Source organism: Manis pentadactyla, chromosome 7, assembly GCF_030020395.1.
Source record: "Manis pentadactyla isolate mManPen7 chromosome 7, mManPen7.hap1, whole genome shotgun sequence".
NCBI classification, from domain to species: domain Eukaryota; kingdom Metazoa; phylum Chordata; class Mammalia; order Pholidota; family Manidae; genus Manis; species Manis pentadactyla.
In genome coordinates this window covers 138,417,733-138,430,137 of record NC_080025.1, presented here as the reverse complement: position 1 = coordinate 138,430,137, position 12,405 = coordinate 138,417,733, and the positions used below count along the sequence as shown (strand labels likewise).

The 12,405-nt window shown below is 44.3% G+C and overlaps 1 protein-coding gene and 1 long non-coding RNA gene across 2 annotated transcripts; one reads left to right on the top strand and one right to left on the bottom strand.

Annotated features, from left to right (window-relative positions):
- The first annotated feature begins 3,888 nt into the window (after positions 1 to 3,888).
- On the top strand, positions 3,889 to 6,034 carry LOC118932613 (olfactory receptor 2F1-like). The gene has a single exon (XM_036926231.2). The coding sequence runs from the start codon at positions 5,093 to 5,095 to the stop codon at positions 6,032 to 6,034; it is 942 nt and encodes a 313-aa protein (XP_036782126.2). The 5' UTR covers positions 3,889 to 5,092.
- Positions 6,035 to 10,139: 4,105 nt separating this feature from the next.
- Positions 10,140 to 11,379, bottom strand: LOC130684321 (uncharacterized). Its single transcript, XR_008998576.1, has 3 exons — positions 11,198 to 11,379; positions 10,908 to 11,007; positions 10,140 to 10,800 (listed from the first exon to the last, which is right to left on the bottom strand). It is a non-coding gene; the product is annotated as an uncharacterized LOC130684321 (long non-coding RNA).
- Positions 11,380 to 12,405: the final 1,026 nt, after the last annotated feature.

Genomic DNA, 12,405 nt, shown 5'->3' with positions numbered 1-12,405 from the left:
CTGTTACCGTGGAAACACAGACACACAAACATTGGGAATAAAACACCATCCCTGACCTATTGTTTAATATGCTCCTTCTAATAATTCCAGTGAAGAGATTAAAGCTTTGTGGAAGATGAGCAAGAACTAGGGGATGGCGCTTAGTGAAAGGTAGAAAAGCTTCTGGTTGTATGAAAATATGCATGAAATGGATATGGGAGGCCACCAAGGATCCTATGGGAATATTTGAATGACTGTGATTTGGGATTTTTCGATGGCTTCCTAGCCATGGACATGCTGACTCTACTGGGCAATGCTTTCTCACCACTCCCAGTACTAAAAGTAGATGTGCAGAAATTGGGAAGAAGTTGCCTTCATCCCCGGAAAGATTTATTTTAAATCTCCCTCCTTTGGAAGGAGAACAGGCTCTGAGATTTTAGTTCTCTTCTCTTCCCTAAAAGTAACCACAATCCCCTCCTGTGGGTAAAATTGCAGTATTTCCAGAATCTCTCTCCTGGCTTTAGCGCATCTCCGTATCAATAGGTGTTTCCAAGGGGTGGAGAGAAGTAGCCATCTCCATATCAACAGGTAATTACAAGGGCAAGCGAGGGTTTATCTGGGCCAGAGAGGTTGGGTGGAGCTCTCTTCTGCTGCAGCAGGGTCGAAAGAATGGTGGGATGACTGCTTGTAAGAAATAAACAGGTTTCTTAAACTTTATTTTTCCCTTAGACTGATTTTGGTTTCAAAGGTATTCTGCCCCGGGATTTCCGCCTCTGGAGTTACACTCCCCATCAGGTCAGAGGAGTACATACTCCTCTCTCCTGACTTCTGCCCAGGTCTCCTACAATGCCATTGCCTCGAAGAGCAGTAAAAGGCCCAAAAAAGTCAGAGAAGGGCTCATTCTGGGAACTAGAAGGTCAATTAAAAGTTAAGATGAAATGTTTTCCGAATGTTTATCCCATAGGGAACTTAGTGGGGAAGCTGTGGTTGTAGAAAAGTAGCTGAGGGGAAGAATGAGGAAAAGAACACACCAAGAGCAAATAATTGCCCTCTGGGGATTCTTAGATTCTGGAAAGTTGTCAGCTAAGACTGACAAAGGGGAACCTCCATCCCCCAAAAGAGGATGGACAACTGCTTCAAGGACTTGGTGAGAAATGTGCTGCTTCCCCATCTGTTCTGTGCATGAGAAGAGTAGTCAGCCTCGGTGAGTCCCCCACAGGGAAGGTTACGGGGAGGTGGTGTGAAGATAGAGCTCCAATCCCTCGGAGCAGCCAGGACTGCCTGGGATCCTCCACTGATCTTCTCAGTGATTTTTAGTTGGAGGCTCTTTGATTCTTCCCAGGACCTACACAATGCAACTCATTGTTTTCGAGCCACTCAACAGGTTCCTCTGTCTTGGTCAGATATCCAATTAACCATAGAAGCTCAAATGCTAGTATACACAAACACACATTCAAAGAACTGAAGAGCAGAGATCAAAAAGTTAAGGCTATTTCCTCGGCCTCAGGGTATTTGTATTATGCTGGAGGTAAGAAAAAAGGGAGAAGGGCTGAGTGAAGTATAACAACCAAGATACAATCCCATCTTTTCTTGAAAACAAGGAAGGTGAATATTCTCAATCATTACGAAGCATAACTCTTATGGAACTAAGGCAAGTTTGGTCCCTGGTCTGATGGACCTTGTTACAGGTCATTCCATTATAGGAATTACCTAAGACTGACTTTGGAAAGAAGCCTACAAGTCTTAAGTCTTGGCCCGAGTGGTTCTCCCAGTCCCGTCTGTAGGGCCCCTTCCCTACCTCCTTAGCTTTCGATTCCAAGTCAAACTGGTCCATTCATTGGTACCTCCCCAAACATTACGTATGATGAGAATGCTTTGATTCCCCAAACCCAGTAACCCATAATATCTTATAGCCCACAGTCCCACTAGCTATGCATACTCAGAGTGATCAGGGATGGAAGAATTTCTTTGCCCTTTTATACTGCTTTAAACTACACCCTACATGTACTCATTTATTACAGATCTTCAGAGCTGGGAGAAATCTTGGTATTTACCTAAGCAGACAAAGAAACTATGGCTCAAAAAGTAGTAATTTACAGTGATACCTAGGCGGTTTATTGATACAGGCTGAAACCCAGGTCTTCTTACTACTGACTCGCATGCACCCTAAACCACCTCCGCATTTTGAAGAAGCAAATGTGCTGGTTGATTCTTTGCTTCTACTTTATTATTTCTATTTATCTGCCTGGCTGTTTACACAGTCTGACTCCACGCCTCCAGTTACCAGACCTGATAGCTTCCTCTGAGGACTCTGATGAGGCCATGGTGACTCACCCTCTCTCCCCTCCTGCCAAGCTGAGCTCCTAGAGGGGGAGACCAGGCTGCATTGAACCCTGCTACCCGGGCACCTGCCCCTGGACAAGGCACTGCTCAGTGTTCAGTAAATGTTCAATAAGTCAAGCAAAGTGGAATGAAATGCTCTATTATCCCAAAAAGCTGCAAACAAGGCCATCTATTAATAAAAAAGTTGACCATCATCTAGAAACAGCATCAAAAGCTTACTGGAAAAAATGTTAATACCATTTATTTATTTAACCAGCTATTAGGTGATTGAGGCAATAGGATTTATTATAAAGGAGCTTCATGAACTGCATTCTATTAACTTTCTGGCCTTTATAGCCCATATTCATACTGTTTCTTGTTCCCATGTCCCTGGGCAGAATTTACCTCAGTGCAATGGACTTGTTGTGTATAGTAACAACAGCCACTTGTGTTTCCTTAGTACTTAACAAAGCACATTCATACTGATATCATCTGATCTTACTCAAAATACTGTGAGGCAGGCATTATTATTATCCACACATTTCAAATGAGGAAACTGAGGCTCAGAGATGTCACGTAACTTGTCCAAGGCACACAGCAGGCAACTGTAAGAGGCAACCTAGACCCTGGATCTCTTGACTTCTCATTCAAAGTTTCTTCCACTCACCACACAGCATTTCTCTACATGGCAAGGTAGCTGTCCTGGGCCTCCAATCTAGGATCCCTCAGGTGCCTCCTTTCCGAGGCCATATCCTTGCAAAACACCCTCCCAGCCTCACTGCTGGGCTCAGTGAGAGCTGAGAATGTGCAGTGCAGCTTTAAACCTTGTTCCAGCTTGGTTCCCAGGCAGATCTGACCTGGGGCCAATCACCTCACCCCTGTTCCTTGGTTTCCTCATCTGTGAAATGCAGTGGATGGAATACCTTGTTTCTATGGTTCCTTTCACTTCTAACGCTTTTCATTTTCTTGCAGAATGATCGGGCCCTTCGGGAAGGAATCTAGATCCATGACAGTGTCTTTGAAGGTGAGGACTGTGGATGCTGTAGCAGCCTACCGGTCATAGTAGATCAGAGCCGAGTTACTTCCTCTGCTGACACAAGGACCAGGCTCCGTGAGCACCCACAGGCTCGCTGGGGCAGTGCTCAGAAGCCTAGCCACCAGCCGCTACCCTCGAACCTGGTCTCCAACCCTGAGGATCTAAGGTCAGTTTCTATTCTGAGCTTCTACAGTGACACCTTCTGGCCACTGCACGACCAGGGCTGAATGGAAGACGAGAAGCCTGCTCTATCCAGGCTCTGCTCTGTCCAGCCACCAGTAAGAGGCCAGGCCGCCACTCCCAGCCAAAAGAAATGTGAACTGAATTATGTTTTCCAATTCTATTGCATTTGATTCTGTGGCTACAGTCTGCTTTTCTTAACACTGATGTATTGCATGTGTCCTTCATTTTGCTGTCTCATTTAATTCTCACAGATTTTACCAAGATCTGCTTTTCAAATTTCTTCTTTGATTCTGTTGCACTGCCGAATTTCTGAACACAAATTCCTAACATTGAAAGGAATTTCCTAGAGGTTGGTGGAAAGGCCAGTGCTCATACACTCAATTAATATTCTAAAATATAGGTTAATTAATTTATTAATTATTTTAAGAGGGGAAATATGCCGTGAGATTATATTTTTAATAAGAAAAAAAAATGGTGATATTTAATTCTATTTTTATAGCAGGCTGGTCAACATGTTGGGTAGACCAATGAGATAACCCAGCACAATCTTTGCTGACACAGGAGAACTCCCTTCCTTTATGAAGACTCAGTGGATTTCAGTCACTTTATACTCAGAAGTAACATGTCAGTATCACTGGTTTCCAAATGCTCTCATTATATTATTTTAAGCACTTATTTAAACATCTAAATAAATGCCTGCAACTTCCTATATAAATTATACATTATTAAGAAGACATAGCTGCAGCGATAATTTAATTACAGCTACAAATTTAATTAACCAACTAGTAGCCTTGTTCTCCTTCGTAGCACTTAGCACAATTATGCTTAATTAATTTTTGTAATTATGGTAATCTCTGTCCTGATTAATTTATAAGAACCAAGGAAGTAGGATTCATGCTTGTGTGTTCCTTGTTCACAGACAGGTGTCTGATGTTTAGCATAGTTCCTGGGTCCTCGAGGGGCTTAACAGACATTGGCTAACAGACTTAAGCTCCATCTGGCCTGATGGGCACAATGAGAATGATGTGAGACACTCCTTTCTGGGCGCGACCCTGGGGAGCCCTGGGACTCCGCCCTTGGCCTCGAGTGTCTGATCACCACACCGCAGCTGCTACTCCCCGACACTGAAGAGTCCTTCCTTTCTTTCCTACCTTCCACTTCCCTTCCTCCTTTTCCATTTTCCTACTTTCCTTCCTTAGTTTTTCGTTCTCTTTTATTCTCCTTTGTGTCTTTCCTTCTATCCTTTATCCAGCACTTTTTCTCGCTGTCACTCCTTCTTGACTGATGGATCGCCTCCTATATAATTCTATCTGTGCTGGATCCTAGACATAAAAGCATAAGCAGAACCAGGCCGTTATCTTTGGGAATCTCACAGTCCAGTGAGAACCCACTGTCCCTTTCTCCAGCCCTTCACTGCATCCTCGCCTCACCACCTCAGCTAAGAAACTCAGGTCAGGGTCCCGGCTGCAGCTCCAGTCACAGCCCAGGGCTTAAGCCCCAGCTCCTGAAGGTGCTTTCTACTTGCCGCTCTCTGACTCTGCCCCTCTCCCAGCAGCTTGGCCCACCTGCTTCATGAGGAGGGACAACCTGACCTGGGGGAGTGAGTTTGTCCTTCTGGGGCTCTCCAGTGATGGGCAGACCCAGGCTGGACTCTTTATTCTGTTTGGGGCTACCTACCTGCTGACCCTGCTGGGCAACGGGCTCATCATCCTCTTGATTGGGCTGGACACTCGACTACACCTGCCCATGTACTTCTTCCTCTGCAACCTCTCAGTGGTGGACATCTGCTCCATCTCAAGCGGGGTCCCCCAGATGCTGGTGCACTTCTTCCTGGAGAAGAAGACCATCTCCTTCACCCGATGTGCGGCCCAGCTCTTCTTCTCACTGGCCCTGGGGGGGACCGAGTTCCTGCTGCTGGCCGCCATGGCCTATGACCGCTACGTGGCTGTCTGTGACCCCCTGCGCTACATGTCCATGATGGGCCCGAGGCACTGTGCAGGGCTGGCAGCTGTCTCCTGGCTTGTGGGTCTGGCAAATTCTGCAGTGGAGACAGCAGTCATCATGCGCCTGCCCACCTGTGGGCACCGCGTGCTGAACCATGTGGCCTGTGAGACGCTGGCACTCATCAGGTTGGCCTGCGTGGACATAACCATCAACCAGGTGGTCATAGTGGCCTCTAGTGTGGTGGTGCTTCTGGTGCCCTGCTGTCTGGTCTCACTGTCCTACGCCCACATTGTGGCTGCCATCCTACGGATCCGCTCCGTGGGGGGACGCCGCAAAGCCTTCGGGACCTGTGCCTCCCACCTCACTGTGGTCTCCATGTCTTATGGGATGGCCCTGATGACCTACATGCAGCCTCACTCCACAGCCTCAGCAGAGCAGAACAAGGTGGTTGTGGTCTTTTATGCTGTTGTGACCCCCATGCTGAATCCACTCATCTACAGCCTGAGGAACAAAGAGATAAAAGCTGCTGTGAGCCGAGTTCTGATGAAAAGCTCTGAATCAAAATTTTAGTATATGACTTTGTCATAAGAGGGCCTCACTCTGAACACAGTGACCACTGGAGTTTCCCTCTGCCATGATGTGTGCATGTCCATGCACACGTGTGTGTGAGTATGTGTGGGCATGTGTATGTGCATAAGGGAACAGCAAGAAGACCACAATCTGGACCACTATCATTTGAGGTGGAGAAGTGGGATTTTATCTCTGGACTCTATTTTGGTCGCTGACTTATTCTAAAAAATATTAATTGCAACTTAGAAATATACAACACCCTACAGAAAACTAAATGGAAAACAAAGATATACCAGCATATATGAATTTGAAAGGAAGATTAAATCAGAATTTAGGGCACTGCACAAAACTTATGCCACAAAAGTCTATTTCCTTGCTAAAATCTATAACTATATGTCTAAGCTTTTCTGTGATCAGTGAAAAAAGGCAGAGGGCTCAGGGGTGTAAGGGGTGGGGGAACTCTAATTTAAAAAACTCAATGTGCCCTCTGGGATCAAACAGGCCTTAGGTCAAAGATGCAAAGGTCACACAAGTGACTCATACATGGTCAGCCCAGCTCGGTAGGGTGGGGAATTCACACAAGGACTTGGAGCAAAAATCATGCTAATGATCCCCCGACCCCTGATGGGCAGACTGGACCGCACCATGTGGATGTCACTCTGCATGTTTCTCTCTCAGACTTGCAGTGGTGGCAAACGGCTGCCCAAAAGTCATAGAGGACCTCAAACACGTATCTTTCTACACAATCAACTCTAAGGGTATATACTCTTGTAAAAAAATAAAGAGATGTATTCAGAACTCTAATTTGACTAGACTATCATGCCACACATGATGTGAACCCATCATTCAGCAAGGGAAGAGTCAGTTTTCCACTACTGTTAATTTCACTCTACTGTTTAACACACAGTTAATGATTGAGCTCTAAACATCCTAAACTACAAGTGAAGCAGTGACAATTTTATCCAGAAAAGGTCTAAAACAAGACTTAATATCAAAATAAAGCATCTCTTACCCAATATTACAGATCTCTGCTTTGTCTTACACACAAAAAACAACAAAAGAAAAACCCATAAAGTGAGAACAATTCAGACTTCTAACGTTTCTGCTGAGAAAATGCCAAAAGGTTGAGGAGAAAATGGAGTGACCTTTTAAATTCTTAGTAAAACTTCTTTTTTAATTGAAGTAAAATTGACATAATACACGATTCATGATTTTAACTATTTCAAAGTGTACAATTCAGTGGCATTCAGGGCATTTGCAATGTTGTACAACCCCGTGTCTGTCTAAAACATTTTCATCATGCCGAAAGGGCACCTCACCCGCTCTAAGCAGTTATTCCCCATTCTTCCCAGGCCCTGACAACTACTAATCTGCTTTCTGTCTCTACAAATCTGCCTATTCTGGACACTTCATATTAATGGAATCATGTTATATGTGACCATTTGGGTCTGGCTTCTTTCACTTAGCACAGTATTTTTTAGTTCTATCCATGTTGTAGCATGTAGCAGTACTTCATTCCTTTTTTATGACTGAATAATACTTTACTGTATATAAATAACCACATCTTGTTTATCCATTCATCACATGGTAGACATCTGGGTCACTTCTACCATTTCAGTAGTGCTGCTATGAACATTCATTTAGACATTTTTGTTTGAACACTTGCTTTCAGTTCTTTTGGGTTCAATTCCTGGAGTGGAATTGCTGGATCATATGACAATTCTATGTTTATTTTAGAGAAATGACATGCCAAACTGCTCTCCACCACAACCAAACCATCACACATCCCCACCAGCAATGAAGGAGGGATCCAGCCTCCCCACATCCTTTCAACACTTACGTTCTGTTTCTTTGCTTATAACCATCCCAGCGAGTGTGACATGATAGCCCACTCTATCTTTAATTTGCATGTCCCTGATGACTAATGTTATTGAACACCTTATCACATGCTTTTGGCCATTTGTCTATCTTCTTTGGAGAAATATCCAGCAAAACTTATTTTCATTTTTTATTGAAGACCCTCCTTCACTCCCCTCCCTTGAGCATCGCCTTCTTTCACTCCCTCAGCCTCTTCCCACCTCCTTCGTCCCATCCCCCCCCAGCAACTGCCCTCCCTGCCCCTCCCCCACTCCCATCTGAGCTGCCCGGCCCCATCCACCCAAATTTTTAACTCTCATTTTCAGACCCTTCTCTAACTATGAATTTCTCTCCCCAGATCAACAGATTACCTTTCCCTTTCTCTATTCCCTCTCAAAGATCTGTCCCCCAACCAAAGCCTCCATGTTTAGGCATACGCCTGTCCTTTGCCCAGGCTCTACATTTTGTACACCAAAGAAATCTCAAGAGTTCTTCCTCCTTGCTTGTGAGGAAGAACAAACTGCAAGCACTTATAATTTAATTTATTTTCCTTTATCCTCATCACATTTTAATGGAACATCTAGCTTTAAGCAGTGGGACATCCTAGTACACCTTCTAACATAGCCTGGCTACAAAACGATCACCAAAATAATTGAATGGGCAATCTTTGTGTATGAGTTGTTGTTTTTTTATAAAGCCAGTTAAAAATTGGGAAGTGTAAACCAAAAACAATGATGTTAGTTATATAATGGTTGAGCTATAATCCTTCACTAAATTCCAATATAGTAGGGATAATAATCTATTAAGACATCTTCTAATCATAATAATCAAAACATCTTTTGTATATAAAATAATACTTGTATTCTACTGTCCACAGCATGAGTACATACATTTAGTATATCCAAAGAAGACATTAATTCATTAAATTACAGGTTAGAAAAAGGGAGGATGGGTACAAAATATTTTCCTACCTATCCCATTGTTTGAGTTTTAGAATTCAGAATTTTTGTTTTAGTCCTTGTCTCTTTAAAGAGAGATTCAGTGTATTTAAAGAACACTTAATAATCAGGAGGGAGCAACTGTTTGGTCCTCAGGAGACCCTTCTGAGTGGAGCCATTCTTGAGATGTTACTAAAGAGCAGGCTCTGAAAACACCAACAAGAAGATTCTAGACTGAGCTCCTAGGTTAGAGAACGAAGTTTAAAGAAACCACTCCTCAATAAGATGTTCCTTCAGCCCACCAACTCTCTAGGCCAATCTCTGTTAGAAATAAGAAACGGATAAAATAAAACAAGAAAACACCCTCTCTCCCTTCAAGCACTTAGTTTGTCAGAAATTAGAAAAGGGAAGTGAAGCAGCCAGGCTTAGTGGACGGATTTTTCCACTTCTTCCTCGCAGCTGCAGAGAGTTGAGAGTCCAGGTGTGCGGGCTCCATGCTCTCACTAAACTGTGGGGTAGATATTTCCCTTTTACAGATAAAATGGAAAGAGGTCAGGTGACTTGATGAAATGGACTTCCAGTCCACTCACCTGTCCTAACTACTTTATCCCCTGCGTTACTTTGTGGCAGTTCAAAGCCTCCACGTAGCACTTCCAGGAGCAGCACCCCAAACACTATGCACTTCCTGGCATCGCCCTCCCCTCATAAATCAAACCTGTCCCGCTGGTCATCCCCAGGGGATGCCGCTCCTCACTCGCTGCTGCGCCAGCCTCCTCACGCTCCGGGTGATGCCACAATGTGCTGCAGCAGGAAGGGCACGGGAGCTCCCGCTCCAGCTCTGCTCCTGGGTGGCAGAAGGGCCTTGTGCCAATCACTTCTGCTCTCTCAGCCTCAGTTTCCCCATTTGTAAAATGATGAGGTTCAAATGATGAGCCTAAGTGTTCTTCCCTCCAGCTTTCCTTTCTTTCTGTGATTTTCATTTTCCATTTTATTCTTGTCAAAGGTGAGAACTTCACTTGCCGTTCTCAGCACTCAGGAGTCACATTTGGGGACTAAAGCTTGGTTACTTACTGACAAAATAATTAGGTTCTGTGGAAAGCCCGGGGCTCCCATCCCAGGTGCAGGCTCAGAAACTCAGCTTGGTATCGTGCCAAAGCCAATTTCTATCCTTAGCATTTTTCTACAGCAACACGTTCTAGCCACACAAGGACTAGCAGAGGAAAAGGGTAGGTTCCAACTAGCTAGAGAAGAGGGGGGATGGCATCCAGCTGCTCTGCCCCCTTCACGCCCATCCAAGCATGAGACCTGTCTTCAGTTCAGAGCCTTGGGTTGAATTGTTTTCACTTCCTTCACTGACTTCTAGGCTCATCTCTCATATCTTTAATATAAAGTCTTTGCTTTGGATAATGCTCTGTAATTTATGAAGGACTTTCTCACACATTATTTCATTTGATACTCACTAGTTCTCCCCTGCGTCTAAGATATTCTAGATCATTGTTTTTGAACCAGACCTAAGAAAGCTAAGGCTAAGGGATGCTTAACACACAGAAGGCAAGATACCCACGATCACTGTTTCACTGATTCAGAAGGATCTGAGGCAAATCATTTAACCTCTCTTGGCCTCAGTTCTCAAACAAAGAATGAGAAGTTTAGCCCCAAACATCTTTTCACCCCAAAGCCTCTCCTAGATTTATCTCAAAATACAGTCCTCTCTCAAAAAACTCTATCTTAAATCTTCAAAATTAAGGTTTAAAGTCCCCTCTAAAGTAGTGATTCTCAAACTTAGCTTCACATTTTAACTACTTGGGAAACATTAAGTTACTAATATACTAATATCTGTGTTTGACCCACCTGAGACTGTGACCTAATTGCTTGGGGTATAGACTGGGCTTCCAGAGTTTTCAAAGTGTCCCAGGTGACTGCAGTGTGTGGCCACTGCGGAAAGCACTGCTCTGGTACCCACCGTGGGACCTGCAGGATCTTCACAGGCAAACCTGAGCGTCTGGAGTCTTTTCCTTCCTTTTCAAGCTTCCCCTAGTAGTAGCACCCAAATGGGCTTTTCCAGCAGTCAGACTCACCTCTGCACCCTGTGCTCTCGCCTTATTCTCACACTAGCGAACAGCACTCACCACCTTCTCTCCCCATGTTGCAAAGACACACAAGGTGGACACTGAAGTGCTATTAATAAACAGAGAAATAAAGACTATCAAATTGCTTAGTACATTTGTACTGAGAAAAAACTGGCATCTTTATCCTTTGATAGAGGCTAAAGACCAGCAAAGTAAGAAGGGAGGTGTTCCAACGGCAAAGGTGTCTTTGCTATGACATGTTTACACATAAAAATTATTTACACATAAGAGTTACTTACACATAAAAAAGCTCAAAGGGTTTCAGAGGCACTCCTTTACTGACTTCATCTGTGGGCACCATCAGTTTCCAAATGTTGTCGCTGCAAGTAGTGATATTGCAATTCATCTTTCATTAATCACTTTCAAATAAACGCCTGCATTTCACCAAGGAAACAGCATAATGGCAAGAAGTTGGGACATAATTATAGTTGTTATAATGTTCTACAATAAGGCCTTGATCTTATCAACCGTAGGGCTCAGCCTGATTAATCAGTACACTGAGAACCAGTGAGCAATCTTCTCTCCTGTCACTGACCTGGCCCAGCTTATGGGAGAAGCAGGAAGAATCACAGGCTCCAGTATGAGTAATAAGGACACAGGAGAATTCCAGAATCCAAGTCCTATAACTTAGGACTAGAGAATAATCCTCAAAACCACTACTTTAAACTTTTTTTTATTTGTGTACCCAACAAAAAACAATTTTTATTATCTAAACATTTGTTAGGAATCTTTGTATAAAAATAAAAATCAGAAAAGATCCCTGACTTCAAGAAGCCCAGAGGCTGATGTAGAAAATACATAAGTCCCTGAAATCCCACCTCGAGTCCTCTGTTCAGACCCAGGCCATGATTTCTGATTCTGACTCTGGCTTCTCTAACGCATCTCCTACCCCAGAAGTCTGGCCCACTGCTCCATAAGGAGGGACAACCTGACCTGGGGGAGTGAGTTTACCCTGCTGGGGCTCTCCAGGGATGGGCAAGTCAGGCCGGACACTGTCCAATTTGGGGCCACCTATCTGCTGACCCTGCTGGGCAACGGGTTTATCAGGCTCCTGATTGGGCTGGACCTGCTTATATACTTCTTCCTCTGCAAACTCTCAGTGGTGGACATCTGCTCCATCTCCAGCAGGGCTCCCCAGATGCAGGATGCACTTCTTCCTGGAGAAGACCATCTCCTTTGCTCAGCTTTTCTCACTCGTGATAAAGGAGGGCCTGAACTCCAGATGGTGGTAGCAATAGCCTTTGACTCCGTGTGATGGTCTATGACCCTCTGTGCTACATGGCAGCAGTCTCTTGGCTTGTGGCCCTAATTCTGAAGTGGGACAGTGGTCACCATGCATCTGCCACTTGTAGACACCACGTGGCCTGTGTGGATGTCACATATGCTAGGTTGTTAATAGTGACTGTTGATGCACTTAGCTTAATGTCGGGTAGGAACTCAGTTGTAT